This window comes from Cyprinus carpio, chromosome A19 (genome assembly GCF_018340385.1).
Source record: "Cyprinus carpio isolate SPL01 chromosome A19, ASM1834038v1, whole genome shotgun sequence".
Taxonomy (NCBI): domain Eukaryota; kingdom Metazoa; phylum Chordata; class Actinopteri; order Cypriniformes; family Cyprinidae; genus Cyprinus; species Cyprinus carpio.
This window is the reverse complement of record NC_056590.1, coordinates 17,634,180-17,661,984: the sequence shown is the minus strand read 5'-3', so window position 1 is coordinate 17,661,984 and position 27,805 is coordinate 17,634,180. Positions and strand designations below refer to the sequence as shown.

Genomic DNA, 27,805 nt, shown 5'->3' with positions numbered 1-27,805 from the left:
TGTTTCACAAGAGAAAGCCAAAAAAAAGAGACAAAAGCCTCAACAAATACCTTTAATTGTTTGTCATTACCCAGATTCAATTTTTTTTTACATTTTATTCTCCAAAATGTCTTGAAATAGCAACTTATTCAGTCTAAAAAAAAAAACAACAAACATGCTCCCTGTCACTCTGACAGAGTTCGTATACTTGTACTCTGTACACAACTAGGTACGACTCAAATAACCAATTTCTAATTCTTACTTGTTTATCTCCGATCTTATTAACAAGACACGTCAAATCAACAAAGCACTTATTTAATCATCTCTTAGTCATTCGTCTAAATGTTTTCACCATCATGCTGTAGGCATGTTTATAGAGCTCTCCTACAGTGCCCATATAAGTCCTTGTTTTGCCCACTTCACTTTCTCATAAAAGAAAGCACTTAGTTCACAAGCATCACTTGATATATGAGTTTTATTCCCTCTTATACACACATCAAAAACTGTGTTTTAAGAAAATTCTGAGCTGTGTAACTTCTCAGATAAAGATCTGGATATCTGACACAATTGGTCCTTGCTGTTCAGAGTGCTTTTTTAAATCTAGTTTGACCTTTGCAAAAAAAAAAAAAAAAAAAAAACCTTGTGCATCTTCAGTAAATTGAGGATACTGGTGATTTACTGTTAATGAAAAAGAAGACAAGCAGTTTCGATTAAACTGTGACAATATATCAAAATAATTTTACATAACTAATAAGATAATGATACAAACATTAGTTCAATTAGGTTTTTTCCACCACCACACTGTTCTCTTGCTTGCAGGGGCCCTCTACATGCTCTCTGTAAAAGAGTAAAGGCTTAAAATAAATATAGATGTGCCATCTAGGGCTGGTACAAGCTCAACTGCCACTCTAGGCAAAACACATCACAGTCCCAACTAAACACAACCTAGATGCACGTGAAAGACTGAAGATTTAGTTTATTGATACATTTGCACTTTAATAAAAAAAAAAAAAAAACAAAAAAAAAACGCTAGCATTTCACACGGGAGCAGCACTATGGAGCAAAGTTAATTTAGAATAACAAAAATTAATGGGGTGATAACTTGTTGATATGAGTGCAATAATTCCAAATGAATGTCCATTAAAATAAAATAAAAATTTAAACTGTCTCCTGCCTAGTTTGACTATAGGTACGTACTGCCCTTGGTGCCATCTGTCCTAACCAGATGCAATGCAGCAAGTTCTCAGCAATTAGTAAAAGTAAATTGTCTGTCCACACTGAAAGTGGAAATCCAGTACAATCACAGCCAATCAGAACCTAGGGTAAGGTGGAGGAAGATGTGCCTCTTGAGAGACTGTATTATGCCTGCCAGGCCAATAGCGGGCGATATCACTTTGTAAAGAAATTACACGCCTTTCATCTGAAATGTAAATTTGTTCTGACTTATATACAGGCATATGGATATTTACATATTTAATTGACCATATTTTAATTAAAGAATTGTCATAACATGCTTTCACTGAAGTAGCTTATTGGTTTTAATGAAAAGTGAAGACGTGCATCTAATTCATGGAATTACTGAAAAATAACCATAATGAGTTACAGTAAATAATAGATCAAAATTTGGGGTCTTCTTACCCCAGGGGAATCTTTGCCCTTTTTACCCTATATGTTTTTTAATATTTAGAAGAGTCACCTTTTGGACCAATTAAATATACAGGTCCTTCTCAAAAAATTAGCATATTGTGAAAAAGTTCATTATTTTCCATAATGTAATGATAAAAATTAAACTTTCATATATTTTAGATTCATTGCACACCAACTGAAATATTTCAGGTCTTTTATTGTTTTAATACTGATGATTTTGGCATACAGCTCATGAAAACCCAAAATTCCTATCTCAAAAAATTAGCATATTTCATCCGACCAATAAAAGAAAAGTGTTTTTAATACAAAAAAAATCAACCTTCAAATAATTATGTTCAGTTATGCACTCAATACTTGGTCGGGAATCATTTTGCAGAAATGACTGCTTCAATGCGGCGTGGCATGGAGGCAATCAGCCTGTGGCACTGCTGAGGTGTTATGGAGGCCCAGGATGCTTCGATAGCGGCCTTAAGCTCATCCAGAGTGTTGAGTCTTGCGTCTCTCAACTTTCTCTTCACAATATCCCACAGATTCTCTATGGGGTTTCAGGTCAGGAGAGTTGGCAGGCCAATTGAGCACAGTAATACCATGGTCAGTAAACCATTTACCAGTGGTTTTGGCACTGTGAGCAGGTGCCAGGTCGTGCTGAAAAACGAAATCTTCATCTCCATAAAGCTTTTCAGCAGATGGAAGCATGAAGTGCTCCAAAATCTCCTGATAGCTAGCTGCATTGACCCTGCCCTTGATAAAACACAGTGGACCAACACCAGCAGCTGACATGGCACCCCAGACCATCACTGACTGTGGGTACTTGACACTGGACTTCAGGCATTTTGGCATTTCCTTCTCCCCAGTCTTCCTCCAGACTCTGGCACCTTGATTTCCGAATGACATGCAAAATTTGCTTTCATCCGAAAAAAGTACTTTGGACCACTGAGCAACAGTCCAGTGCTGCTTCTCTGTAGCCCAGGTCAGGCGCTTCTGCCGCTGTTTCTGGTTCAAAAGCACACGCCTGTGCACGGTGGCTCTGGATGTTTCTACTCCAGACTCAGTCCACTGCTTCCGGAGGTCCCCCAAGGTCTGGAATCGGTCCTTCTCCACAATCTTCCTCAGGGTCCGGTCACCTCTTCTCGTTGTGCAGCGTTTTTTTGCCACACTTTTTCCTTCCCCACAGACTTCCCACTGAGGTGCCTTGATACAGCACTCTGGGAACAACCTATTATTCCTTCAGAAATTTCTTTCTGTGTCTTACCCTCTTGCTTGAGGGTGTCAGTGATGGCCTTCTGGGTTAACCTCTTACCCATGATTGCAGTTTTGAGTAATGAACCAGGCTGGGAGTTTTTAAAAGCCTCAGGAATCTTTTGCAGGTGTTTAGAGTTAATTAGTTGATTCAGATAATTAGGTTAATAGCTCGTTTAGAGAACCTTTTCATGATATGCTAATTTTTTGAGATAGGAATTTTGGGTTTTCATGAGCTGTATGCCAAAATCATCAGTATTAAAACAATAAAAGACCTGAAATATTTCAGTTGGTGTGCAATGAATCTAAAATATATGAAAGTTTAATTTTTATCATTACATTACGGAAAATAATGAACTTTTTCACAATATGCTAATTTTTTGAGAAGGACCTGTAAATCCAATGTAGTGTGACAGAGCTAGAAATCTTGCAACTTGTTGCAGCTGGTTCGGGAGAGGATGCCTTAACATAGACATTAAAGTTAACAAATAGTTTTTATTACTTGATACACGCATGGTGTAATAGTATTTTCTCTTTAAATTACTTTGCAGTGTCAAAAAAAAAAAAAACCTTTTTGAAAAAGTGTCTGCACTTGCCTGTAAAAGAACAGCTCTTTGGCCATGCTGTTCTTCAGCTTATCCAATTCTTCTGTCTTCTTTATCTGGACCTTGAGCTCAGTTTTCAGTTCTCTGATGTTCTCCTCCAAGGCATCAACTGTCTCCTGAAAGAAGAACATTAAACTTCAATAACATGAGATCTAAAATGACAGTTATCTAAAATCAGTGAACATTACTCACCCGATAGTGTTCCACATTTTCCCTCCTCTGTCTCTCCATTAGTCGGATCCTCTCCTCCAGACAAGATCTCTGGAGTCTCAGCATCTGCTCTTCTTCTCTCAGCGGTCCTAATTGGGCCCTCAGCTCCTGGCATTGCTCTTTAGCCTTACTGAGGGAATCCATGGTGGCCTCCCGTCTCTTCAGCAGGGACCCTAATTGGGGCTCGTAAAACTCTTCCAGAGCTTTGATCCCACCCTGCAGGTACTGCTGGAGGTCACAAGAAGCCCGGCATCCTTGAGTCACATAAGAGCGATTCTCTCTCTTGCTGGATTCTTGAATGACGTTCAGTTGCTTTTGCAGTTCTCGCAGGTTGCTCTGGTGATCTGAATGGATGTTGGTGATCTCTTCAGTCAGCTTAACAGCAAGGGCCTTCAGCTCCTCCTGAGCCAGAGGGTTTTGAATACAGTTAGAGTGGATTTAACACCCATTTATCACAACTGATGTCACATGAACAACAGGGACTGAGTAACTAAAACCATATGATTTTCTATGACATTTGTTTTACAAAATCCACAAACCAGTCAAAACCAATGTTTCCCCAGGTATATCATTTTGCACACTAAAAAAAATGGTGTATAAACTCAGAAACAATTGATTACAAAGAAACGGGAAGTAAAACGTGGAGTAAAATTGTGTACATCATTTTTTATTTATTTTATTACATATTATATAATGTTATTATTGAGTTTTCTGTACAATTTCCAATAATTGCTGATGAAAAATGAAAAAAAATATGTAAGAAAAAAGAGAGAGAGAGAGAAAGAGAGAGAGAGAGAGAGAGAATTATAGAATTAAATTAATTAAACAAATAATTAAATTCAAATTTTTTGTTTTAAGGCCAGTGAGAATGTTAACAGAGCAAATATATTAACTACTGGCTTGACCAGGAAGGCAGAAGAAAATCTTACCTCATATTAAATGCCTGGCTACAGTTCCTGGTGTGGTATAAAAATATTGCTTAATTTGAATAGAACAAACCTTGAGTAGGATTTTACACTTTTTCTGTTTCAATGTACTTGTTGAGTTGACACTACCTGAGCTTGGTTCAGCTGCTCCACCTGTTTCTGTTGAAATACAAGCTCTACTTGTCTCTGTGCACCGTCACGGGCCGCTGTGAACAGGTGTCTCTTAGTCTTTTGAGTCTCCTCCTGCATGCTCTGTCTTTCCAGCCTGACTTTGGACAGGAGGCCTTGTTCTTCCCCCAGAGCCTCCCTCAGACTTTGCAGCTCTAGGGCCATGGGCTCCTCGAGCTCCAGAAGCTCCTGAACCAACTCATCCCTTCTGCGCTCCAACTGACCCACCTCCTCAATACAGCTCTCGAATGCTTCTCTGAGTTTTTGTATTTCCATGGTGGCAGATAACTCAGGCCTTGCCTCGACAGGGTTGGCAACAGCGCTATCTTCAACCTCCAACACAGTTTGCTCTTTCTCAGGAATGCACGTCTCTCCGAACTTATTTGTTTTTGGGAATCCATTCTTGTCCAATTTGTTCTCTGTTTCTGAAAATAACTCCAGTGGTGCAGTAGTTGGATGGGCTGCATCAAAAACATCCAACTCTGCAAACATCTGTTGCATAAGTCCATTAAACTCAGCTTGCAAATCTTCTCTGCATTTTACTGAATAAGGCATGGATTCTCCAGGAAGTGTTAGAGCAGCCTCAATCTCTTCAAAGCAATCTTCAAAGTAGTTTTCATCTTCCTCCTCAATAAACAAGGGTTCAAACGTGTTGTCTGTCTCAGATAGAGATCCATAAGCTTGCTCAAAGTTCATTTCTTGATCCTCCATTTTATATGTTGACCTATGGGGTGAACATTGTTTGAATGCCAGTCAAATCAGAATTAAACTGTAGCATGTAGCTTGTATTTCTTTCACAAACACCAAACACACTGATCACTATATTAACACATCTTGTGATTAGCCATTGAGTTAATTTTAACCTTTATGTACATTATGCTGTGTGAATTGTGATTCCTGAGGGATCAAAGAATGGTGAGAAGAAATCTGAAGCGAATGCGTCATTAAGGGACAGCTGCATAAACTTGTCGAACAGCTGACTAATCATGAACACACTCATACACAGCGTTCATTTGAAAAGCTTAGATTAACATCTGCGAGTGGACCTTTGATCAATTGTACAGAACATGTATACATTGGTATATACAGGTGCTGGTCATATAATTAGAATATCATTAAAAAGTTGATTTATTTCACTAATTCCATTAAAAAAGTGAAACTTGTATATTATATTCATTCATTACACACAGACTGATATATTTCAAATGTTTATTTCTTTTAATTTTGATGATTATAACTGACAACTAAGGAAAATCCCAAATTCAGTATCTCAGAAAATTAGAATATTACTTAAGACCAATACAAAGAAAGGATGTTTAGAAATCTCGGCCAACTGAAAAGTATGAACATGAAAAGTATGAGCATGTACAGCACTCAATGCTTAGTTGGGGCTCCTTTTGCCTGAATTACTGCAGCAATGCGGCGTGGCATGGAGTCGATCAGTCTGTGGCACTGCTCAGGTGTTATGAGAGCCCAGGTTGCTCTGATAGTGGCCTTCAGCTCTTCTGCATTGTTGGGTCTGGCATATCACATTTTTCTCTTCACAATACCCCACAGAAATTCTATGGGGTTTAGGTCAGGCGAGTTTGCTGGCCAATTAAGAACAGAGATACCATGGTCCTTAAACCAGGTAACGGTAGCTTTGGCACTGTGTGCAGGTGCCAAGTCCTGTTGGAAAATGAAATCTGCATCTCCATAAAGTTGGTCAGCAGCAGGAAGCATGAAGTGCTCTAAAACTTCCTGGTATATGGCTGCGTTGACACTGGACCTCAGAAAACACAGTGGACCGACACCAGCAGATGACACGGCACTACAAACCATCACTGACTGTGGAAACTTTACACTGGACCTCAAGCAACGTGGATTGTGTGCCTCTCCTCTCTTCCTCCAGACTCTGGGACCCTGATTTACAAAGGAAATGCAAAATGTACTTTCATCAGAGAACATAACTTTGGACCACTCAGCAGCAGTCCAGTCCTTTTTCAAGCGAGACGCTTCTGACGCTGTCTGTTGTTCAAGAGTGGCTTGACACAAGGAATGCGACAGCTGAAACCCATGTCTTGCATACGTCTTTGTGTAGTGGTTCTTGAAGCACTGACTCCAGCTGCAGTCCACTCTTTGTGAATCTCCCCCACATTTTTGAATGGGTTTTGTTTCACAATCCTCTCCAGGGTGCGGTTATCCCTATTGCTTGTACACTTTTTCCTACCGCATCTTTTCCTTCCCTTCAATTCTCTATTAATGTGCTTGGACACAAAGCTCTGTGAACAGCCAGCCTCTTTTGCAATGACCTTTGTGTCTTGCCCTCCTTGTGCAAGGTGTCAATGGTCCTCTTTTTTTTCAAGTCAGCAGTCTTCCCCATGATTGTGTAGCCTACAGAACTAGACTGAGAGACCATTTAAAGGCCTTTGCAGGTGTTTTGAGTTAATTAGCTGATTAGAGTGTGGCACCAGGTGTCTTTTCACAATATTTTAATTTTCTGAGATACTGAATTTGGGATTTTCCTTAGTTGTCAGTTATAATCACCAAATAAAATAAATAAACATTTGAAATATATCAGTCTGTAATGAATGAATATAATATACAAGTTTCATTTTTTGAATGGAATTAGTATAATAAATCAACCTTTTGATGATATTCTAATTATATGACCAGCACCTGTACATGCTCTTGCATGTGGCAAACATGAAGTGAATAAAATGTAAAAGTTTCTACAGATGAATCTTCTGCATCTTCATCAAAATGCTGTCAATCACCAAAAAGAGGAAACAATATTTTTTGCACATAAACTTGCCTAAACCCTGTGATTTAAGTCTCTAGAAATGCCCATCCACCGTCTTCCTTTTAGACAGGGCTGGTATTTCTTATGCCAGTCTCAATGGGACACAGAGCAGCTGCTGAACTGGCAGCAAGAACAGACAGAGAACATTCCACCAGTGGCAGTGATCTCAAAATCCCCATCATGAACAACTGCTCATTCCTTCGACATGTTTACTCAAGCATGCTAAATTACATATTAGCAGTTTCACATGTTGTTTTGAAGTAACTAATTACTGTAATCAAGTGAAAATAAATGTACATTTGTCTTCGATTAACTAATTTCCTCAGACTTTCCAGACTCTTGAAATCCTCACCAAAAATAGAAACAGAGTGAGAAAGAATAACCACGTAAACACTGCAGTGAGTAGCTTTTGATATGACAAGTCTAAAGACGTATCTAGAGCTAGGATTCTGTGCCCATATAAATATTCTAAAATCAAAAGCATTTGAGAAAAAAAAAACTGTTAGCCTATATATAAATGCATCAACCCACCTCAACTCAGATAACAAGGTTCCAGGACAACCATGAAGTAAACCCAAAGCAAAGAGCTGGTAGCCAACTGAACATGAAAATAGGACAGTGACCGAGCTTAAACATATGCCTCTGGTCTCTCAGGCAACGTTTAATCTGTTTACATTTATTAATAAAACAGAAGAGGGAAGAAATATGAGCTTGTACAGCACAGGCACCAACTTGAGCTAATCAGGAATCATGAGGTCCTCTGGGAGGCGCGAACCACTCACGGGAACCAATAGGACAGCAAAGAGCAAATTTTATGCAAATAGCTATAATCAGTATCCAGTGGGTGGAAAGTGTAGGGTCTGCACATGGACATGACACAGCAAAAGAATCCAAGCAGGGTGGCCGCCCTAGTGAAAAAAATTGTATACTTAAGCACAATTTATTCGTATACTTTAGTTTAACTAAATGTATTTGTGGCACACTATAAATTGGTATACTTAAAGTCTTGGAACAACTAATTTTGTACTAAATGCATTTTATTTGTGCCAAAGCTGTGCTTAAGTACAACTAAGTTGTAATAAATATACTTGTTTGTGCTAAAGTGGAACTATTTTCAGTATACTTAAGTACACTTTAAATATCCCTTCTTGTATTTAAGTTTTGAAAAGCAGAATTCACTCAAAATGAACTTCAAATGTATTTTGCTGACATTACAATTGCACTGTAAGAGTGTTCAACACACATAAGAATTATACTAATAACAAATTAAGGTCATACTATCCTTTACTTAAATTAAAGGTAAAGTAACTTTAAACCGCACTGTAGTGGCATTCAAAGTAAACTTGAAGTGTGATAATAACATCATTATTGTGTGCTTTTAATGCAAATAATGAATCTTTATAAATTATAGCACAGCTTTACAATTCCTCTTTTACTAACATTCCCAGCATACCAGCTAACTCACCCGTAGAACATCAGTGTCACACTGGTCCTAGACATTTGAACAATACTACAGATGGGATTCGAACTCGGGTCGCTGCGACACATGAGCACTCGCTTTATCAGATGCGAAATAAATAAATAAATATATTTTAAATACAATTAAGAATACTGTATTTATTTTTCACGAGGGCACACAAGAGTGGCATGCTGCAGTCACCAATTGGGGCACGGTGAGATGCTCGTGAAAAGTTGTCATCACTTTTGTGGATTCCTAAACGACACTGACCTACATTCAGGAATGACCTGAAAGCCGGCCTCTCATCAAGCATGGACAGGATTGAATTCAGTTGGGAACTGAAAGCTCCAAGAGAGCCATTTTAGACACTAGATATGAGGAGTGAGTGTTTGTTTAGAAGAGCCAACAGCTCCAAATTCCCACCATGCCTGCTCATTTTCTCAGCTGCTTTTAATAGACATCGCAGATCTAAATAGATGTTTCACAAATCAGTAAAGTTGGTAAAAGGTAGATATTTTGAGGCAGCTAGATTCAACAAATTAATAGATTGGTGCTGTGATAAGGCTTAACAATATATTTAGACCATAAGATGTCAAAATACGATTTGTAATAAAAATAATAATGACATGTTGAAAGTATTTCTAAACATGTGATAAATCAGTTTGCTATTTCTGAATACTTCTTTTGAAAGAATTCTAATATTTATTCCAAATTAATCTACTGGGGGATTTTAAAACAATAAATCTGAGAAAGTTATGAAGTGGGTAACACTTTAGAATACTGTTCCGTCATTAATGAATAACTACACAGGAACAAATGACTAATGCACTGTTAACATTCTAGTACCTGATATTAACTAACAAGAAACTAAATAATGAATTGGTAAGTAATAGCGCTCAGTTGAAAGTAGTACTTCACTATTAGCTACTGAGTACTGTTTTTTTTTCATATCTCCCAGAGAACTACTCAGAACGACTGTATACGGGTTCATAATTAATGCAAATAATGCAAAATGTAAAATAACTTCTAAATTGAAGATCATGATAACCTACTAGTAATGACTCAAGTGTTACCAAATCCATCTGAACAAATTACTATCCAGAACCTTAGAAAAATCTCAAAAGTTTACAAAGACCTCAGTCATTACTAGAGAGTTATCATGCTTTTCACTTAATAATAATAATTCACAATTCCTTCTGAAGGATTTGGTAATGCTTGAGTCATTACTAGTTGGTTATCATGACCTTCACTTTAGAATTAATTAAACATTATGCATTATTCATAGTAATTATGAACCTGTATACATGTAAAAACCTTTTCAAAAGGTACACTTTAGGTACTACTTTGTACCTTTAAGGTACCAATATGGACTCTTTAGGTACAAAGGTGTGGCATTTGAAAAGGTACTGCCCCAGTGACCTTTTTTTCCGAGAGTATCAGTAGTTCTTAGTAGTTTTCTGGGAGGTATGAAAAATAGTATTTACTGATTTGCTTATAGTTAACTTCCACACTGGACTAAGCACTATTACTTACTAATTTAGTTGATAGTACTTACTATAGTGCTAATATTGTGTTACTCATGTGTTTATGTGTAGTTATTCATTAATAATGAAACAGTATTCTAAAGTGTTATGTGTTTCCATTTAAATTAATTATCAAATACATTCTTTTTTATGGGCTTTTCATACTTGAAAATACTCATCCAATGTCATTCTCAACCCTGGGTTAATCTGATGCTGGTTGTCTTGTTTTATTTTAATTGATTCTCTATCTGTGGAAATGGCTATGTAAAGTCCTTAAGTCTTCTGAATAACAAACAAATAAATAAAATGCAGAGGAGTGTTAGTGTTTGACATTTTAACACTCAGATGCTTAACTTGACGTACCAGAAATCTGTGTGTCTGTTTAGTTTATGTCTGGTTATGCATGGAAATAAAAACATTACACAGAGTAAGGATTATTGTGAAAGCCCCTAAGACAAAAAAAGGAGAAATACTGGTGCGGTGACTGGTCTGATTTCTGATTTCTGTAGTGGCTGGTCCGCTTAGTTAATGGGATACATGTCTAGGAGCTTTCCTGTAATTGAACTCCTGCACCTTTACAACTGTGTTCCTCTTAGAACCACAAGGAGGCGCTATACAACCTCTTTTCCTAAGGTGACAGATACGTAGGTGTATTTGCAATTTCTTTATGAATGTTGTCTTGGCTAGAATTAGTCATCTGATTAGAACTTAAAAATAACATTTCTAAACATTACATCTAAAAGCTTTTTAAGCTTTTTCGAAATATACTGATGCTCAAGGCTCTCTCTTACAGAAATACAGGTTAATAATAATAATAAGCCCCCTCTGAGGAATGCAGAGGTTGCATAATAAAGCAGTGTTGAGTGATGCCTGAGCTGCCGAACTTGGTAATGTCCATTCAAAATAGTGTCCATCAGATTCATTCACTCTAAATAGATCAGCGTCTTAAGTAGAGAGTAAATTCCTAAGTACAGCCGGTAGTTGGAATATGCCATTTCTTCTAACTTTTCAATAAGGTGGCCAGGTTTCTACAATGTAACAATACAATAAAGCTAGTCTTAGCAAACACTGCTAATAATTCCAAATAGTGTAAGAATAATCCCAAGATTTTCCCTATGTGGCTTTGAATTACAGGTTTCCTCAGCAAATAAGTGATTAAACATTGTTACCATTGGGGTTAAAATACTATTCTTCATCTTCCATTCACATACTTACACAGATGATAAAGACTTTAACCAATTATTCTCCTATAAACTCTATGTATGGGACTACTCACCTGTTTTTTCATCAATAATTTCCTTTTTCTTTCTTTCTATTTTTATGAAATGGAAAGGATGGCTGTGAGCCTCTGGTCTAGGGGTGCTCTGGAAAGTTAAATATTTTGGTATGCCGCTTCACATCCAGTGTTTGATTAAAAGGTCACTTACTGCTCTTCAGGGCTTTGCTGAATCAATATGTGTAACTAAGTACATACAGTGAGGTTCAAAAGTCTGAGACCAAACACAAAAAAAAAACATCATCATTTCCAACAATTACAAAAAATTATAAAAGACCAACAAAAAATAATGCATATAGGCTTTCTGTTTTACATTATATTACATTAGAATAAATCTTAAAACTTAAATCCAATATTTTCTTTTTGACTTTTAGAAATAGTTTCATACCTCCTCTGAATAAAGTTTCATAGTTTTACAAAATATATCCAACTTTATAGGCTTTCTTCATGCTCAGAAGACTTGGAAGGAGGATTTAATCCCAAAGCTCTATCATAATGATGACTGTGATCTGTATGTTAAAGCTATAGAAGATTTTTGAAGTATACTGTATTGTTTTAGTTGGTAAAACAATACTATTTTTATTTTGCATTAACAACTTTTTCTGCTGTTCACATCACAGCTCAGGATATTAAATTAAAGTCAGTTCACATGTATTTGCATAACACAAATATTCTTGTAATTATTCGCTAGTGATGGGCTGGGGATTACAGTGTTGTCATCAATCAGTCGGTGTTGTCATGACATCATCTTCATTGAGCAACTCCCAATACAAAAAAATGTCATCCGTTAGCTTCACTGTAGGCCTAATAAGTCCAGTCCAGTAGAAGGCAAAAAGCAAGTTAAACAAAAACATTACTTGTCAATACTGTAGATGTTTGTGCTTAGCCAGTTGAACAATGCTGTATTAACTTAAATTAACATCCGTAACTTATTTTGAATTCTCTGCGTGTGATTTTTATTTTTGGTCAGAGTTATATTATCATGAAAGGCTTTGGAGAGCTATAACTCTTGGGAATGTCAGCCTGTGGTGCCAAATGAACTTTGTGATTTTCTTAGTTTGTGTTGTTAATAGAAACTCTAAGTGTGTTCTAAGAAAGAGACAGTCTTAAAGAAAATATCTGCTTACATCAAAGAACATTTTAAGATTGACTGACACAGCGTGATAAAAACATACTTCTCACAAGCAAATGTATCACTCTGTGGCTCTTCAAAACAACCTTGACGCTTTAGTATCACATGAAAAGGAAAGATGGTCGTGATAATCAACCTTCCCTGTCTGAAAATAACAATCTGAACTGCCACGACAACATTCTCACACATCAGATAACTCTCTCACGATAATGTTTTGTGTGGGATACAACTGAAACAAATCCACCTGCCAAGTAAATGGCACTCTAAAGTGTTCCTTTTAAGCTTCACATACCATTTTGATAAAAAAAAAAAAAAAAAAAAAAAAACACAACTTTATCATAAAAACATACTCTGCCAGGGCACTGGGTTTCATGATGATGACTATAGTGCATTAAATGCAGACATATCATTTAAATTATTATAAAAATATTGAAATACTTTGGGTCCCAATAATAGAAAAACATGGCAGGCTAAAAAGCTCAGCTGGTAAGTAACCATAAAAGGACACAGAGTTTTTGAAAGTCAAAGAATGTTGGAGATGAGCAGATCAGTGTGATCTGGAGTGATTTATGTTCTCTGTCTCTGGTCTTCTCAATTTATTTCAATGGATGTGGATGAGGTCAACTCTCCTGACGGTCAGCTACAATCAAAAATTATCTGCTAGGATTTTAGTGCAGCTGTTTTCATTGCAGTAATAAAATGGCTCAAAACAACTGATGTTTTTTTCTGCTATGATAGTGATTGTGTAAGAGGGAATTCTAGAGGAAGGGTCAGTCCCTGACACCTGAATCAGAAAGAGGAGTATAAAATGAGATTAAAGATTTAAACTAAAATGAAAAGAGAGATTAGAGTTGATGGGATTTTTTTAAAACAGCAGACACTTAACATTCCACACACTTATGAAAGATGTTGTGTTGATAATGGTGTGTTTTTAACTTTGAAATTCTCAAACAGGAGTATATATCACATTTACACTGTGACAGCTGTGTAAATGTGAATTGTACTCCTTATCAGTGTGTAGGGGAAGTGAACTGTGTTGCTTAAAGAATATTGTACACACAGTGGTCCATTTGTGAGAAATACACACGCACAGCAGCATCTAAGGTCAGACAAATAGCTCCTCTGACTGGGATGACAATCAAAAAATAGACTGAACAAATAAAAACCCAGTTAGACTCCTGTCTGTATGTTGACAGTTTTCCTAGGATTTTGATTTCACAGCAATAGCTGCTTGTCTGCATTGCGCGGAAAATGTGATAAATGCAATAATGGTTTCTAAAAAGGGTCTTTCATGCACCAAAACAATATACTGATAAATACTATAAACACAGAATTGGCAAATGACGCAGTAGATTGCAAACTACTGCAAAGCAAACTGTCCTTTCAGACTCCTGAACTCTGAATGTACATGCAGCACTCAACGATTGGGTAACTGTGTAATGTATGTAAAGATTCCAACAAACCTACAAGATAAAATAATTTAAATGATCAGTATTTCATATCATATCATAAATGGAGATTATGTACAGTCATTATAGCAAAATCCAAAACCAAACCATAGGATTATTTCAGGCAACCAGCATATGGAGCCAGTAAAGCATAAATGAATAACAGAATGGAAAGAGTGACAAACAAAAGTGTCCATGTGTTCACTGGGATGCTCAACCACATAAAGCACAGAGGAGCAATTAAAAGTCAAAGCCTGGGAATATTCTGTCCACTTTCTCCCCAGATTTTGTGCATCTGCATCCTGAGAACTCCAAGCTGAGTTGTCATAGACCTACTGTGTGTTCAAGATTCTTTAGTATAGTCCGTAATTAAATTCTCCAAAGTCTCTGCACATTTTTCCAGGCTCTTATTTTTAGGTCTGAGAAGAAAAACTGACATAAAACAATGATTGCTATCCTTTCTTTTTCTTTTCTTTTCTTTTTTTTTTTTTTGATGCAAAGTCCAGGAATTTCGGGATATTTGGGCTCTCTTAAATAGAGTAGGAAAAAAGAGAGAGACCAAACATCATGCCTGGACCTGTGCCTGTGTCTGAAAAGATAATGAATTATCTTATCTGACCTCTCTTAAAGACCGTAAACTCAGCAATTGACATGTAAGAAAGAAGAAGACAAACGAACAATAAATAATATCCCTGTAATAGTTTCAAGGCTTAGGCTGAATGTATCTGTGCAGTTCCAGCTTTTTTGCCTTTAGTAATCATCGATTTCAGCCGCATATTTCTGATTGTCTGCTGTGGCAGATGTTTTGAATAGGGTGGGGTTATGAAGCTCTTTTGTGTCCTGCCTTCAAGCTGTGGTTTCTTGTCACAGCCACATTTCTGTGAGTCATTGGTTTGGCTCTGTAGGCATATACCGCCTCAGACTCAGAGCATCCAGCCAGATGTGCTCCTCCAACCTGGATGAAATCTTGCTTGCACATGCTTTCAAACATCTAAATCTTTCACAAAAAATATACAACATCATAAAACAATAACAGTCCCAATACACCCAAATAAATCTTAAAAAATTCTAAAACCTTGAATAAAAAACAACTTTAAAAAAGTTGAACAGCTGGAATATTTTACTACTTTTCTTACTAAGGTAAAAACATCCTGACAATACATACATCCTCTTTTTCTCAGACATGTCCTGGATGGGATTTCTAAATTGCATGAAATGTCCAGATTTTGGGTTTGCTCTCCTATTAACATGCTTTCTATATGGTCCTCACACATTATGTACGTGTATTTGTATTGTTCCTGTTGTTCCTTCAGGGATCCCACGATTGGTTGATTATGTACAATGCCTGCAATCTATTAGTAAACTACTTTTAAATTGGCATCGGGCAGTCGGTGAGAGTGAGAACTCACACTGATTGGTTGATCAATTTAACAAACAAGTTAGTTCACAAGAATAAAAATGAAAACGATGAAAGCAAGAAAGTAAGTCAACATGGCACAAACAAAAAGCTGGTTTAATGTTACATCATCTTACCTGATATTCAACATCCCTTACGAAAAAGAAGTTTGTTCAAGTGTGCTATTAGTATACTTCTTTTAAACTAAATATACTTTCAGTATACTTTTTATGTTCTTCTCAGAAATGTGCTTTATGTACTTCTCAGAAATATACTTAAAATGACATACAAATATATTTGACTTATATGTGCTTTGACTTATAAAAAGTCTAAAAATATATTTGAGCTATACTTGTGATCTGGGAATCCATGTTTTCAATGTTATCTGGTAGTGGGTCTATTACACATCTTCTGTACAGAGTTTCCAAAACACAAGCGAAGAAGAAACCAAAACAACAGATGCTTCCACATGTAATCTAACACTATCATCAGACATAAAACAGCATCAAAACTGTGTAACGTTATGGAATAAAATGTCATCTCATGAAGAGGTAATGACTGTCAAGCTTTGGGGTGCTGATCGACTCCATCTACATTTTGATTATCATTCTTTATTATTATTATTTGTTTTTGTTGTTGTTATTTTATGAAACTTACCCACATTCAAGTGTTTATAAAAAAAAAGAATGCATGAAGCTAGAGTAAAATGTTTTATTTGGCCATATAAAACTTGCATTATATAACGATAATTGTCATTGTACACACAGTACATATTTGCATAGTCACAGTTTTTAGATCGGCCTATTAATATTTGTACAAAGTATTTCCGCATCTTCAAAAATGACACACTTCATCTTTAACAAGGATGGATTATTCACGCTGGACTGTTTGGGAAACAGTCTGCAGACCTGATTTGACCTTCCACTGGAAGGCTGGTGAATTAATTAAGTGCTAGTAATAAAGTGTTAAACCTGTGATGCTCTGGGAGCTTGGCACATCAGTGCCTTATTACAGACAGAGGCATGAAAGCACTGAAGCCTCTAAATCAAAGTGTTCATCACAGGCCAGAATGCCTAATTGAAACTCTCCATGCGTTTCATTCTGGAGCATGGCTTGATGAAGGAGATAAAAAAAAACAAAAAATGGGGACGCTTGCCAAGATGTACTTTTCCATGATTCTTGTGATAATGAGTGTGCACTGAAACTATGTGAGTCTCATTAGGGTTAACGCTGTGGTACTAGAGCACCCGTCTGGAGCCTGCTGGGGTTTGGCTGGACTGCATATGTGTAACAAAAGATTACAATGTATTATGGTTGATTGTCTGTACTTTCACTGTTGTTTATGTCTTAAACTCAAAAATTTAAATTCTGTCACAGAATCACAGCTTTCTTTTTTTTTCAGTGGAAACGTTATTTTAGAATATTTTAAAGAATCTTTATACCGCTTCAACCTTTGGTCACTGTATTATTTTGCTATAGAAAAGAGCAGCATGAACATTCTTCAAAGTATCTAAGTTGGTGTTCAACAAAAACAATTATGGAACAGTATAAAGATGAGTAAATAATTTAATTTTTTTGTGTGTGGATTATCTTGTCATTGTTATTGTACAGCTTGGATTGTGTGTGTATTGTGTGGTTTTATGTTGTGTCCTCTGCTCATATTTAATTGGTTTGTGTAATTGTGTGTATTTACGAATGTCACTGGCTTTTGCAGTGGTACAGAAGAAAATCCAGTCTGCAGAGATAGGACAAAGACAGAGAGAGAGTGATAATACAATGCAGGGAGAGGTGGGCTTAACCCACTCGACAGGCGGGATTTCCTGGCTGTTGCCTCAGCTCACATCTATGAAAGTGGTGGAAGATTTATGGAAAGCACCTCTGTAAAGGGGACTTTTTTTGTTGTTATTGCTTATATAAACTGGGTGCCAAATAGAAGTTTTATGGCTTAAAGAACTTATTCTGACTCTTGTTGTTTTGATAAGCTATATAACTGTTGGCTGTTTTATATTCAATTAATTAATGTTATATGTGAAGCTCATATTTTTTCAAAGCATTTACATGAATTCTTTAGCAAAATATTTGATAATTGAGCTGTAAAGCTGTCTAAATCCTTGTAAATCATTTTTTTCAGGTCGATTAACTTTTGGATATGTGCTACCAACATATTTCTGTGGATGGAGTTTGCTCCATGTAAAAAAAAAATAATAAAAAAATAAAATTCACAATCATTATGTCACATCCCTTCTTGCAAACTCGTTTGACCAATTGGATCAAAAGAGTGATTCATTTGCAAATCTGGCATCACTACTTCTGATTGACTTTATTGTTGAAATATTATCAGGTTTTTTTTTTTTTTTTTTTTAATTCTCAGGTTGGTATATGATAAACTTCACTGACATATAAGGAGTTATCAGTAATGTTTAAGTGGGGCACAGCTGTATTTTTACTGGGGCTCATTCAAGAGTATAACCTTTTTATTAAGTTTGGTTATTCTGCACCAAGTTTCAAAGTTTTACAGCTTTGAAATATTTTACTCTTCATCACAGCAATTTTACAGCCTGAGAAGACACGGAAGGAAGAGAATAACTGAAGGCCTTTAAAAAAATCCAGAACAACCACAAATGCTTGCTGGTTTGCAGACAGTGTCCAACTGTGTTATACTGGTTAGGATATTCATCACAGATGGTTGATGATTACAGCAGCCAGAACAGGAACCCGAGGGTAGTGTTTGATTCCCAGTTAAACCATAACTTACCAATATCTCAACACAGTCTCATTTGCAATTCGTAACTATTTTACATCTTGGCAAATTGGTGCCTAATTTGTATGAATTTGTATAGTTATGTTTAGGGGTGGACGTTCTTGTAAACTTTTTTCTAAAAATCTGTTTTTCGCAAGCAATTATTTGGTAACCTTGAGAAAGGCTTGATTTATCTAGCTGGGAATGAGGAAATGTTCCATTTTTCCAATGATCAAAGTATTTGGCAAGGCTTAATTTCTTCTAGTGGTAAATGATTGTGTATAGTAGTTCTCAAAATATACCCACAGATTAAGCTCCATACTTTCACAACAAAACACTGAGGCTTTTGTGAAGGCAAGAGAATGACTGTGTTCTCCGTAGTTGCTATAGCAACATTTAAACATTTCAATGTGTTCTTAGGGACTGAGTTTAAGTCTGACTCACAGTAACCCCACCCAATCCCCCACAAGTCTTCTCTCTCTCTCTCTCTACAATACAGAGGTTGCTGACAGAACATCCATGTCATATTTGAACCTTGCTTTAAGCGACACATGAACCCATGTAGTCCTACAGTGGTTAATAATCATGTCTGATTGCAATCTGTGGTTGGCTGAAGAAAATTGTGAGCATGTATCTTCAATCCATGACCCTAGAAAAAGAGATCCAGATTGTGATCCCTAGATAGTGTTGATTTACTGGATCATAGCTGGTCCAACCCGGTGCGAGGAAGGAGGCCAAGGGCCGAGGTTCTGCATCTGTGCTTTTGAAAGCAGAAAGAAAGTCAAACACCCTCTGAGAATAAGCAGTCTTGTGTTAACAGAGCATATTGAGTCGTCCTGGGTACATATCCTGACACACACTTCTCCCTTATCTCTGTTTACAGTCACTTAATTTTCCTGTAAATGGCCATGGCGTGGTGGAAAATACATCAACAACACATTAAACTTAGTTCATGAAAGGTCGTATCAGACAACAAGGCTTTATTTCTTTGCAGAGTCTCAAATAATACTGTCATTTTAGAGACACTCATAATTTGTTGTCTCTCTTTAGGTTTCAGATAAAAGGAATCTGATCGTTTGTCAGACTGTAGAGTAAACATTGACAGAACGCTTTGACACATCTCTGAAGAATCCCACAGGACAAATCAAGAGCCCCACAGTTTCACAGTCACATATGAATCAGGTGGCAGAGCACATCATTCAAGACTGATACGATTAAAGCCAAGACTAAACATATCTAAAATATAGACTAAAATATAATAATATCGCATAAATATTTTTTAAGTATTATAGATGCTCAAGAAACATTTATTATCAATGTTGAAAACAGTTTGATCATTTTAATACATCATTGCGTAATTTAAAAAGCAGAATACACATTTGTATTTAAATCTGAATATGTATATCCTCAAACATGTACAGAGTTTATTCCTGTGACCGCAAAGCTGAAAATTTTGTCATTAATCATTACCCCCATTCGTTCCAAACCCTTAAGTGTCACACAGGGAGTCGTCAATGAAATCGGACTCCCAATCGAAGGGTTAATTTCGAGTCTCAAGCAGGAATTGTATTTGGGGGGGGAGTGCATGTACAGTTCTCTCTCCACCTTCAATACCACGATTAGGTGCCCTTGAGCAAAGCATCGAATACCCATTTGCTCCCCGGGCGTTTCTGAAAATGGCTGCCCACTGCTCCTCAAACATTAGAATCACAGAGTGGTGTGTGTGTTCACTCCACCGTGTGTGTGCAAAATTAAAATTTTGTCATTAATCTGAGTTACCCCCATACTCGGCTTCCACCACGTAAAAGCTTTGTTCATCTTCGGAACACAATTTAAGATATTTTGGGATGAAAACAGGGAGGCTTGAGACTGTCCCATAGACTGCCAAATATATAAAAGTGTCAATGTCCAGGAAAGTATGAAAGTCATCATCACAATACTCCATCTGCCATCAGTTATTCAACCGTAACGTTATGAAGCGACGAGAATACTTTTTGTACACGAAGAAAACAAAAATAACGACTTTATTCAACAATTCCTCTCCTCTGTGTCTCTCCGTTAGCTCTTCAGTGTCAGCAGCGCTGCGCCGATGCGCTGTTTGCTTTCAAACCAAAACGTAAATACACATAAAAAAATTTATCCTTGTGGCGCGGCTGAAACAGAAGAGCATACGCCATGATATTAAACCTCATACATAACAAAATGGCTCTATGCTGATTTGGAGAGACACAGAGGAGATGAATTGGTGAATAAAGTCGATATTTTTGTTTTCTTCATGTACAAAAAGTATTTTCGTTGCTTCATAACGTTACAGTTGAATCACTGATGGCAGATGGAGTATTCTGACGATGTCTTTCATACTTTCCTGGACCTTGACACTGTTATTTATTTGTCAGTCTATGGGACAGTCTCAAGCCTCCCTGTTTTCATCCAAAATATCTTAAACTGTGTTCCGAAGACGAACGAAGCTTTTACGGGTTTGGAACGACATGGGGGTAGGTGAATAATGACAAAATTTTCATTTTGGGATGGAGTATCCCTTTAATAAATAGGCTGCCATACTCCATGTATCACCCGTGGGAGCCTGCACAATGAACATGAAACCATTAGCAACAGACAGGAAACATCCTCTCAGAAGATGTTGTCAGAGCGGCAACGTTCACATCTCTATGTTAGCTCATCATCAGCCAGGATTTAAAATGAAACCAGATGATCCTGGAAACAGATCCCTTGCCACCGATTCCCACGGGACATGACATCACGATTAGCTCTGCTATTCTTAGCCTACTTTCTGTGGCTTCTCTGTGCTGTGAAAGAACAAAAATAGCAAATTCACAGCAACCAAGCCCTCAAAGTTCAAGGGAAAATTCTGTAGAGGGGGGAGCACCTTCAGAGGTTAAATAACTACTCTGTACATTAAGGAGACAAGTACATGAGGGCACATGCCCTCATCTAACCGTTGCCCCTGGTTACCAGACCACACTTAAGATAACTTTTGGAATTTGGCCACTCTTTAAAATGTATGGATGTCACTATATTAGCTACACAAAATATATAAAAATAACCTATATAATACAAATATAAAAGCAGCATCTGCAAACAATTCGTCGTAGACAGTTTCTCACAGTTGACCTTACTTAACCAGCTGGTCTCAAGATGATGATGATTTTAGTGGATGTGTGAAGTCACTTCCCTTCAAGTTCACACAGGTGTCCTCTCAGATCAGCCTAGTGTAAGTTTAGTATCAGTGATGTACTATTAAACTTTTTATTAATATTTTGAATTTGAAATCAATTTTTTTACATTTCCATTTTAATTTAAATTTTATACAAAGTTGTAATATTTTTTAAAAAGCCATTATTTATTAGTTTTATATTATATATATATATATATATATATATAAATATATATATATATATATATATATATATATATATATATGAGTATATATGAGTGTGTGGTGTGTGTGTGTGTGTGTGTGTGTGTGTGTATATAATTCTTATTAATTTTTATGTCAGTTTTAGTTATTTTAGTACTTCAAGTTACAGAAAGAAAATTAGTTTCAGTTAACATTTATTTTATTTCAAATAATGAAGATGTTTTCTTAAAAGTTTTATTGCCTGAAGTTAACAACAATAACCCTAACCACAGGTGTAGTTCATCATATTAATCATGAACATGATCTATTACCATTTCACAATCACAAAATGTCAATATACTTGTCTTTTTGAACAGTATATCTATTGTTTTATCATATAAAAAGACATTATTTTATCTGTTTTGCTTGAAAAATGTGCCTATCCTATCTGTCTTTACAAAAAATAGCACTTTATATAATGTTTTGCTATCTGATGTAATAAAAACCACATGGCTGAAATCTTTAAATACTTCTAGGAGGCAAAAAGAGGGCATTTTCCCATGTTTCCATGCTTTGGTTTAATCCTTTATTTTTAGCCTCACTTTCATAGCTATTAGAGTCCACATGCTTCTAAGCCTGTCAATCATGTCAGAAGAAAAGCTACATCTCAGGTTTCAGAGCATATAAATCACCTGTAGCTCAAAATGAATGCGTGGCATATGCAGTGTTTGTCTGTTTTTCATATGTCGAAAAACAATGATCAGCCCTTTGGCTTCATGTCTTCGAAAAAGCCAGCATCCCCATCAGGGAACAGGTTGGTGTCTCTCCACCACCTCTGATTAGGATGAGATAGTAAGTTAACAAAAACCAATGAGTGGACAGGGAAGAGAAACAGGAGGAGTGGGTAGACGATGTCTAAGGGCAATAAGTAAAGGTGGAGAGGAGTGAAACGATGTGTACAATGTGGTGAGAGCGTGAGAGAGAGAGAGAGAGAGAGAGAGAGAGAGAGAGAGAGAGAGAGAGAGGAGGAGAAAGTCGGGGAGGGAGGGAGCCTCCTTGTCACTGTGAAATAGTTAGGTGGAATACACGTGTGAACTGCAGTTCCTCTCTGCACTGCGCTGAATGGTGACCAGGAGACAGGACAGGAGGGGGAGGACTGACCAGCATGGAGCTTCACTCACCCAAAAAGAGCTGAATAAACAGTACAACACAGCACTGCAACAAAGACAAGACACACACTGTGACACAGACAAAAGGACGCAAGAAAGGAGATCAAGGTACCCTCTGGTGTTTTTCTGCGCTTGTGGGTGTAGCCACATAAAATGTGTTTGGGAATGTGATGACTGTTTTGAGCTGCACATTGTAGTTGTGTAAGTTAGTGTGTGGGGTGTGTGAGTGTGTGTTGCTACATCCAGAGATTTTGTTGCTGTCGAATTACAGTCCTGAGGTGTCCGAAAGACTGAGAAAGAGATTGAGAAATTGAGAGAGAAATACAGAAAACATTTTCACAAACATCAAAACAAAGATACGAACTTTACTGCCAGCTTTACATTTACATTTACATTTACATTTAATCATTTAGCAGACGCTTTTATCCAAAGCGATGCATGAGATAGCCACACCCCCCCCATACGCACTTCTACTTTTGTTTTGTCTCTTATACCTTCAGTTCTCACACTATGACTAAGATTGGAAGGCTTAGCAAGAATAAATGTTTCAGGGAATGAGGGTGTAGGCACTACAAATGCATGTGAATGCTGAAATGGGACTTGCAAGTACCTGATACAAAACACATGTGAGGCATCTTTGGAGAGGGAGTAATTGTAACTTTTCTCGGATTTCCCTGTTTCTATGGGTACTAAAAGAGACTTGATATAGACACAGTAGTTGAAGTGACTTCTGACTTCTGGGCATTTCTTCTATTACACAGAAGTGTTGCGTAATGGTAATGAAAACGTTGAAAACGTGTGTTCAGTCTCAATTCGTGCCCTCAACCCCAGGTTGCTCAAGAGAGACTGGACCTGTAATAAGTGTACTTCAATTTGATTTTGATAACGCAACTAATTAATAAAAAGACAGTGACTGGGATTCTGCCTAGTATAGGGCATTTCCCTGGATCCACATCCTGGAAAAATATTTTTGGAACAGATTTTTGGGTTAGGACTGAGATTAAACATGAATTGAACATTATTAAAAATCTGTCTCTGTTTGATTTTATAGATAGGTAATAGTTAGGAGTTAAGACAAAAGGTTTTTATTTGTTAGAAAAAATATTTTAATAAAGCTGCTTTGCTGCTTATTGATATTTGGAAGAACTTTCAGCCACCACATCAAAATCATGTGGTACAACCAACATAGAAAAACAGCATAAAATAATATAACACCTTCTTGACTGTGTTTCAAGGTCAATAATTCTTTTAAAATATCAAATGATTTGACATAATTGTATGACAAGGTAAGTTCATGTTGTGGTACAAATGTCACAAAACTGATATTTATGAATTAGTAATTCATAATACCTGTAAAGAATACATTTGAAAAGGTATTTTAAATTAAGATATATACTGTAAATAAATAAAGAAAAATGGATTTTGAAAGTAATAATTAGGATGTGTACATTACCATGTATTCAAAGTGGTGTTATTTTATGGTTGACCACTAGACATTTTTGAAGACATTAAAATTAACCCTTTTTTAGTTTATAAAGTTTTCCAAAACTATATGAAACCAACATGAATATAAAGAGAACATTTATAAGAACTATGTTTTTAAAATATTTTGGACAATCTTATATGTCATTGAGCCACATAGAAGTTTCCCATTATTGCTTTAAGAAATGTAAATGTTCATGTTTCTCTCTTCTCTCTCTTGATGTTAAGGCAGGTGTTTTGAGTGGAATACGAGAGCAGTCAGAGATCAGTGGTCATTGGTCTCAGGATGTCCCGGAGCAGCTCCGCGGGGGATCTGGTGCCCAAAGACATTACTGAGATCTTGGCCCTGCAGCAGGCCAGTAAGAAGAAACGGGGTTCATCCTTGGGCCGGGCTTTTAGCTGGTTCAAGGGCAGCAAACACAAGAGGAGTCTCAGTAATGGGCATAGCAGGTCAGGAGGTCCATGTGGACAGTCTGGAGAGAGTACTACAGCCAAACAGATTCATGTCAGTGGTGACTTAAAAGGTAAGCGAAAACTCCTTGCTTGCTTCACTACTTATAAATGCAGTGTATTTATAACCTGTTGGAATGCAAATTAGTGGGTTTGTTTTTGAAGATTTGGATTAGTTGATGCTAATCAAAGATACATGATTTTGACCCTTACACAAGGAAAATATATGTCTTTATATGAATGATCAATATATTAAATGATTTAACAGTAAATTGAAAATATACAGAATAATATATTGTGTTAATATATCACAATATATTGAATAATAGATAAGGAATTTCCACTTTCATTTATTGAAAAATATGTGACAATATATTGTATATGTGACAATATATGTCTCCCCTATATTATTATTTAGTTTTAAAACACATGAAATAATACTTAGGCTAACTTTAAGATGTACTCTCCTTTAACAGTCAGAAGCAAAGCATGTTGGGAACTACAAATCTGCTGTATCTCATTCTGTGAATGTTTGTATATATCTGTGTTCATTCATATTTAGATGGGAACACGTATGTGCAATATATGTGCACAAGAAAGGATGAAACTTTATAAATTTTAAATGTAATGCTATTTTTGCATTCATTTCTAAATCATTTTTCCTATGTATCAATGTATAGCCATACATGCAATGCATATATGTATATATTGAATACTACATTGAAAAATATAAGCACTAGTTTCCCATTTATGGAAATGAATTATATAATATATCACATTATGTTTTACAGTATATTCCCATATATTTTTTGTACTGTAAGGTGAAACCACAGATGAAATTTTTTAAAAGACCGTTTGGTTTTAGCCATGTTGTCTGGTGCCATCTGTCCAAACCTGGAACATGGAATTTCTTTCTTGTATTATTTGAAATGTTATCACTGGAACATCACTTTTTTAAGCAGGATTAGGCTACCATCACAAGGACATGTCTACTCTGGAATCTGTTTTTTGTAGGGTTTTTTTTTTTTTTTTTTTTTCTTTTTGCCTTCCTACTTTACACTTGCTTTCGGGTTCAACTTTTCTACTCCAAAGACAGCAATGATGTGCTCTGATGTGTCATTGTGTGCTGTTGTCACCGGTGAATATTTTCTTAGGGTATCAGTTTGAATGTGACATAATAATTGTCGTATTCAGTACTGTATCATCCAGCAACTGTGGAAAAGTGAATTACTCCTATATGGCAGGCTATAGGCAGGCTATATATATAAGGTGTTAGGATGTTGTTAATCAAAGATGCAACATGTATGTATCTGTTTGATCTGTTTGGCCCACAACACGCTAGAACACAGCAGTCACCTAGCAAAACCCTAGCAACCACCCAAAACTTCTTAGCAATGCCCTAGCAACACCCAAGAAAACACCCACAACAAGCAACACTCTAACACCCTACAATTAAACAAAAACCTACCAACCACTTAAAAACATACTAGCAACCACAGAACTTCCTGGGACACCCTAGCAACACACTAAAGCCCCATTCACACCACCAGACTCTGTACTCTGTCACTAGACTCTGTACTGCGAAGACACTTGTGGGCATTGCTAGTGCTGTCTAATGGTATTGGTAGACTGCACATCTGGGCATATCTTTAGAAAATTCAGTCACAAACTATATATATTGCCGGTAAAGAAATCGACTAAGAAATTGACTCGGAATTAGACTTAAAATAAATAAGAGTAGCATTCTGGTGTTGGTGAGTGTTTTATAAACTGCAGCAGCGCTCAGTGCATTAAATCATTAACCAGTGCTAAACTCGAACCATCGCTGTATGAATCAAACTCACTAAGACTGTCAACAGTTTTTTTTCCATGCATCATTTTTAATATCCATGTATGTGGTTACAGTCAAATCATATAAAACAGTGAAGTCGCTCCGGAACTCTGTCTTGTCTTGCCTGCACTTGAGACGGTGATGTGTGATCATCACCGACTGATTCTTCACTCCTATTGGTTGTCGCTCACGAAATTCGCTTTTCATTTGCATAAAGTTAAACTATTCATAACTTTTGTCACGTGACTCCAGTCGCTCGCCACCCTCACATTCTGTCCACGATGGTCACTGGCGCTTGTGTTGCTGGAAGTCACCAGCTCTCCATTGAAAATTAATGGGATCATGTCAATTTGTCGCTATGTGTTGCTAGTGGTGTGAATGGGGATTAACAATTCATAACTTCCCAGCAATGCCCTAGCAACACTCTATCAATGCCCAAGCAACCATCCAAGACAAGCTGGCAAAAACCTAGAAAAAGTCCTAACACAAAACTTAAAGGGTTAGTTCACCCAAATATTAAATTATGTCATTAATGACTCACCTCATGTCGTTCCAAACCCGTAAGACCTCCGTTCATCTTCAGAACACAGTTTAAGATATTTTAGATTTAGTCCTAGAGCTTTCTGTCCCTCCATTGAAAATGTATGTACGGTATACTGTCCACGTCCAGAAAGGTAATAAAAACATCATCAAAGTAGTCCATGTGACATCAGAGGGTCCGTTGGAATTTATTGAAGCATCGAAAATACATTTTGTTCCAAAAATAACAAAATTACGACTTTACCCGCTTTTTCTTCTATTCCTCGGGTCTGTTGTGAACGGGACTGCTGTGACTGTTGACGTACGGGGGGGGGGGGGGGGGGGGGACACGCTGCGACGTGTTTTCTGGTGCGCCCAATAACAAAGATAACACGTCAGCAGCGTCGTACGTCAACAGTCACAGCAGTCACGTTCACAAACAGACCCGGAAGAGAAGAAAAAAAAA

The 27,805-nt window shown here is 36.8% G+C and overlaps 2 protein-coding genes across 5 annotated transcripts in view; one reads left to right on the top strand and one right to left on the bottom strand.

Annotated features, from left to right (window-relative positions):
* Positions 1-37: 37 nt before the first annotated feature.
* LOC109065708 (syncoilin-like) lies at positions 38-11,937 on the bottom strand. 3 transcript variants are annotated; one of them, XM_042776829.1, is made up of 6 exons: positions 8,088-8,481; positions 4,736-5,498; positions 3,663-4,082; positions 3,462-3,586; positions 749-816; positions 38-657 (listed from the first exon to the last, which is right to left on the bottom strand). In XM_042776829.1, exons 2-5 carry the CDS (start codon positions 5,483-5,485, stop codon positions 759-761), a joined length of 1,353 nt encoding a protein of 450 aa, XP_042632763.1. In that variant the 5' UTR covers positions 5,486-5,498; positions 8,088-8,481; the 3' UTR covers positions 38-657; positions 749-758. The 3 variants fall into 3 exon arrangements, with proteins under 3 accessions (XP_042632763.1, XP_042632762.1, XP_042632761.1); XM_042776828.1 differs by lacking the exon at positions 8,088-8,481 and adding an exon at positions 11,815-11,937 and having other exon boundaries at positions 38-816; XM_042776827.1 differs by having other exon boundaries at positions 38-816.
* An 11,013-nt stretch (positions 11,938-22,950) lies between these two features.
* LOC109065200 (uncharacterized protein KIAA1522 homolog) overlaps positions 22,951-27,805 on the top strand; it is a 42,571-nt gene continuing 37,716 nt past the window's right edge. For both annotated transcript variants that reach the window (XM_042776823.1, XM_042776822.1), the window contains exons 1-2: positions 22,951-23,165; positions 24,768-25,063. In XM_042776823.1, coding sequence (XP_042632757.1) covers positions 24,826-25,063 — 238 coding nt within the window. In that variant the 5' untranslated portion in view covers positions 22,951-23,165; positions 24,768-24,825. The remainder of the gene's footprint in view (positions 23,166-24,767; positions 25,064-27,805) is intronic.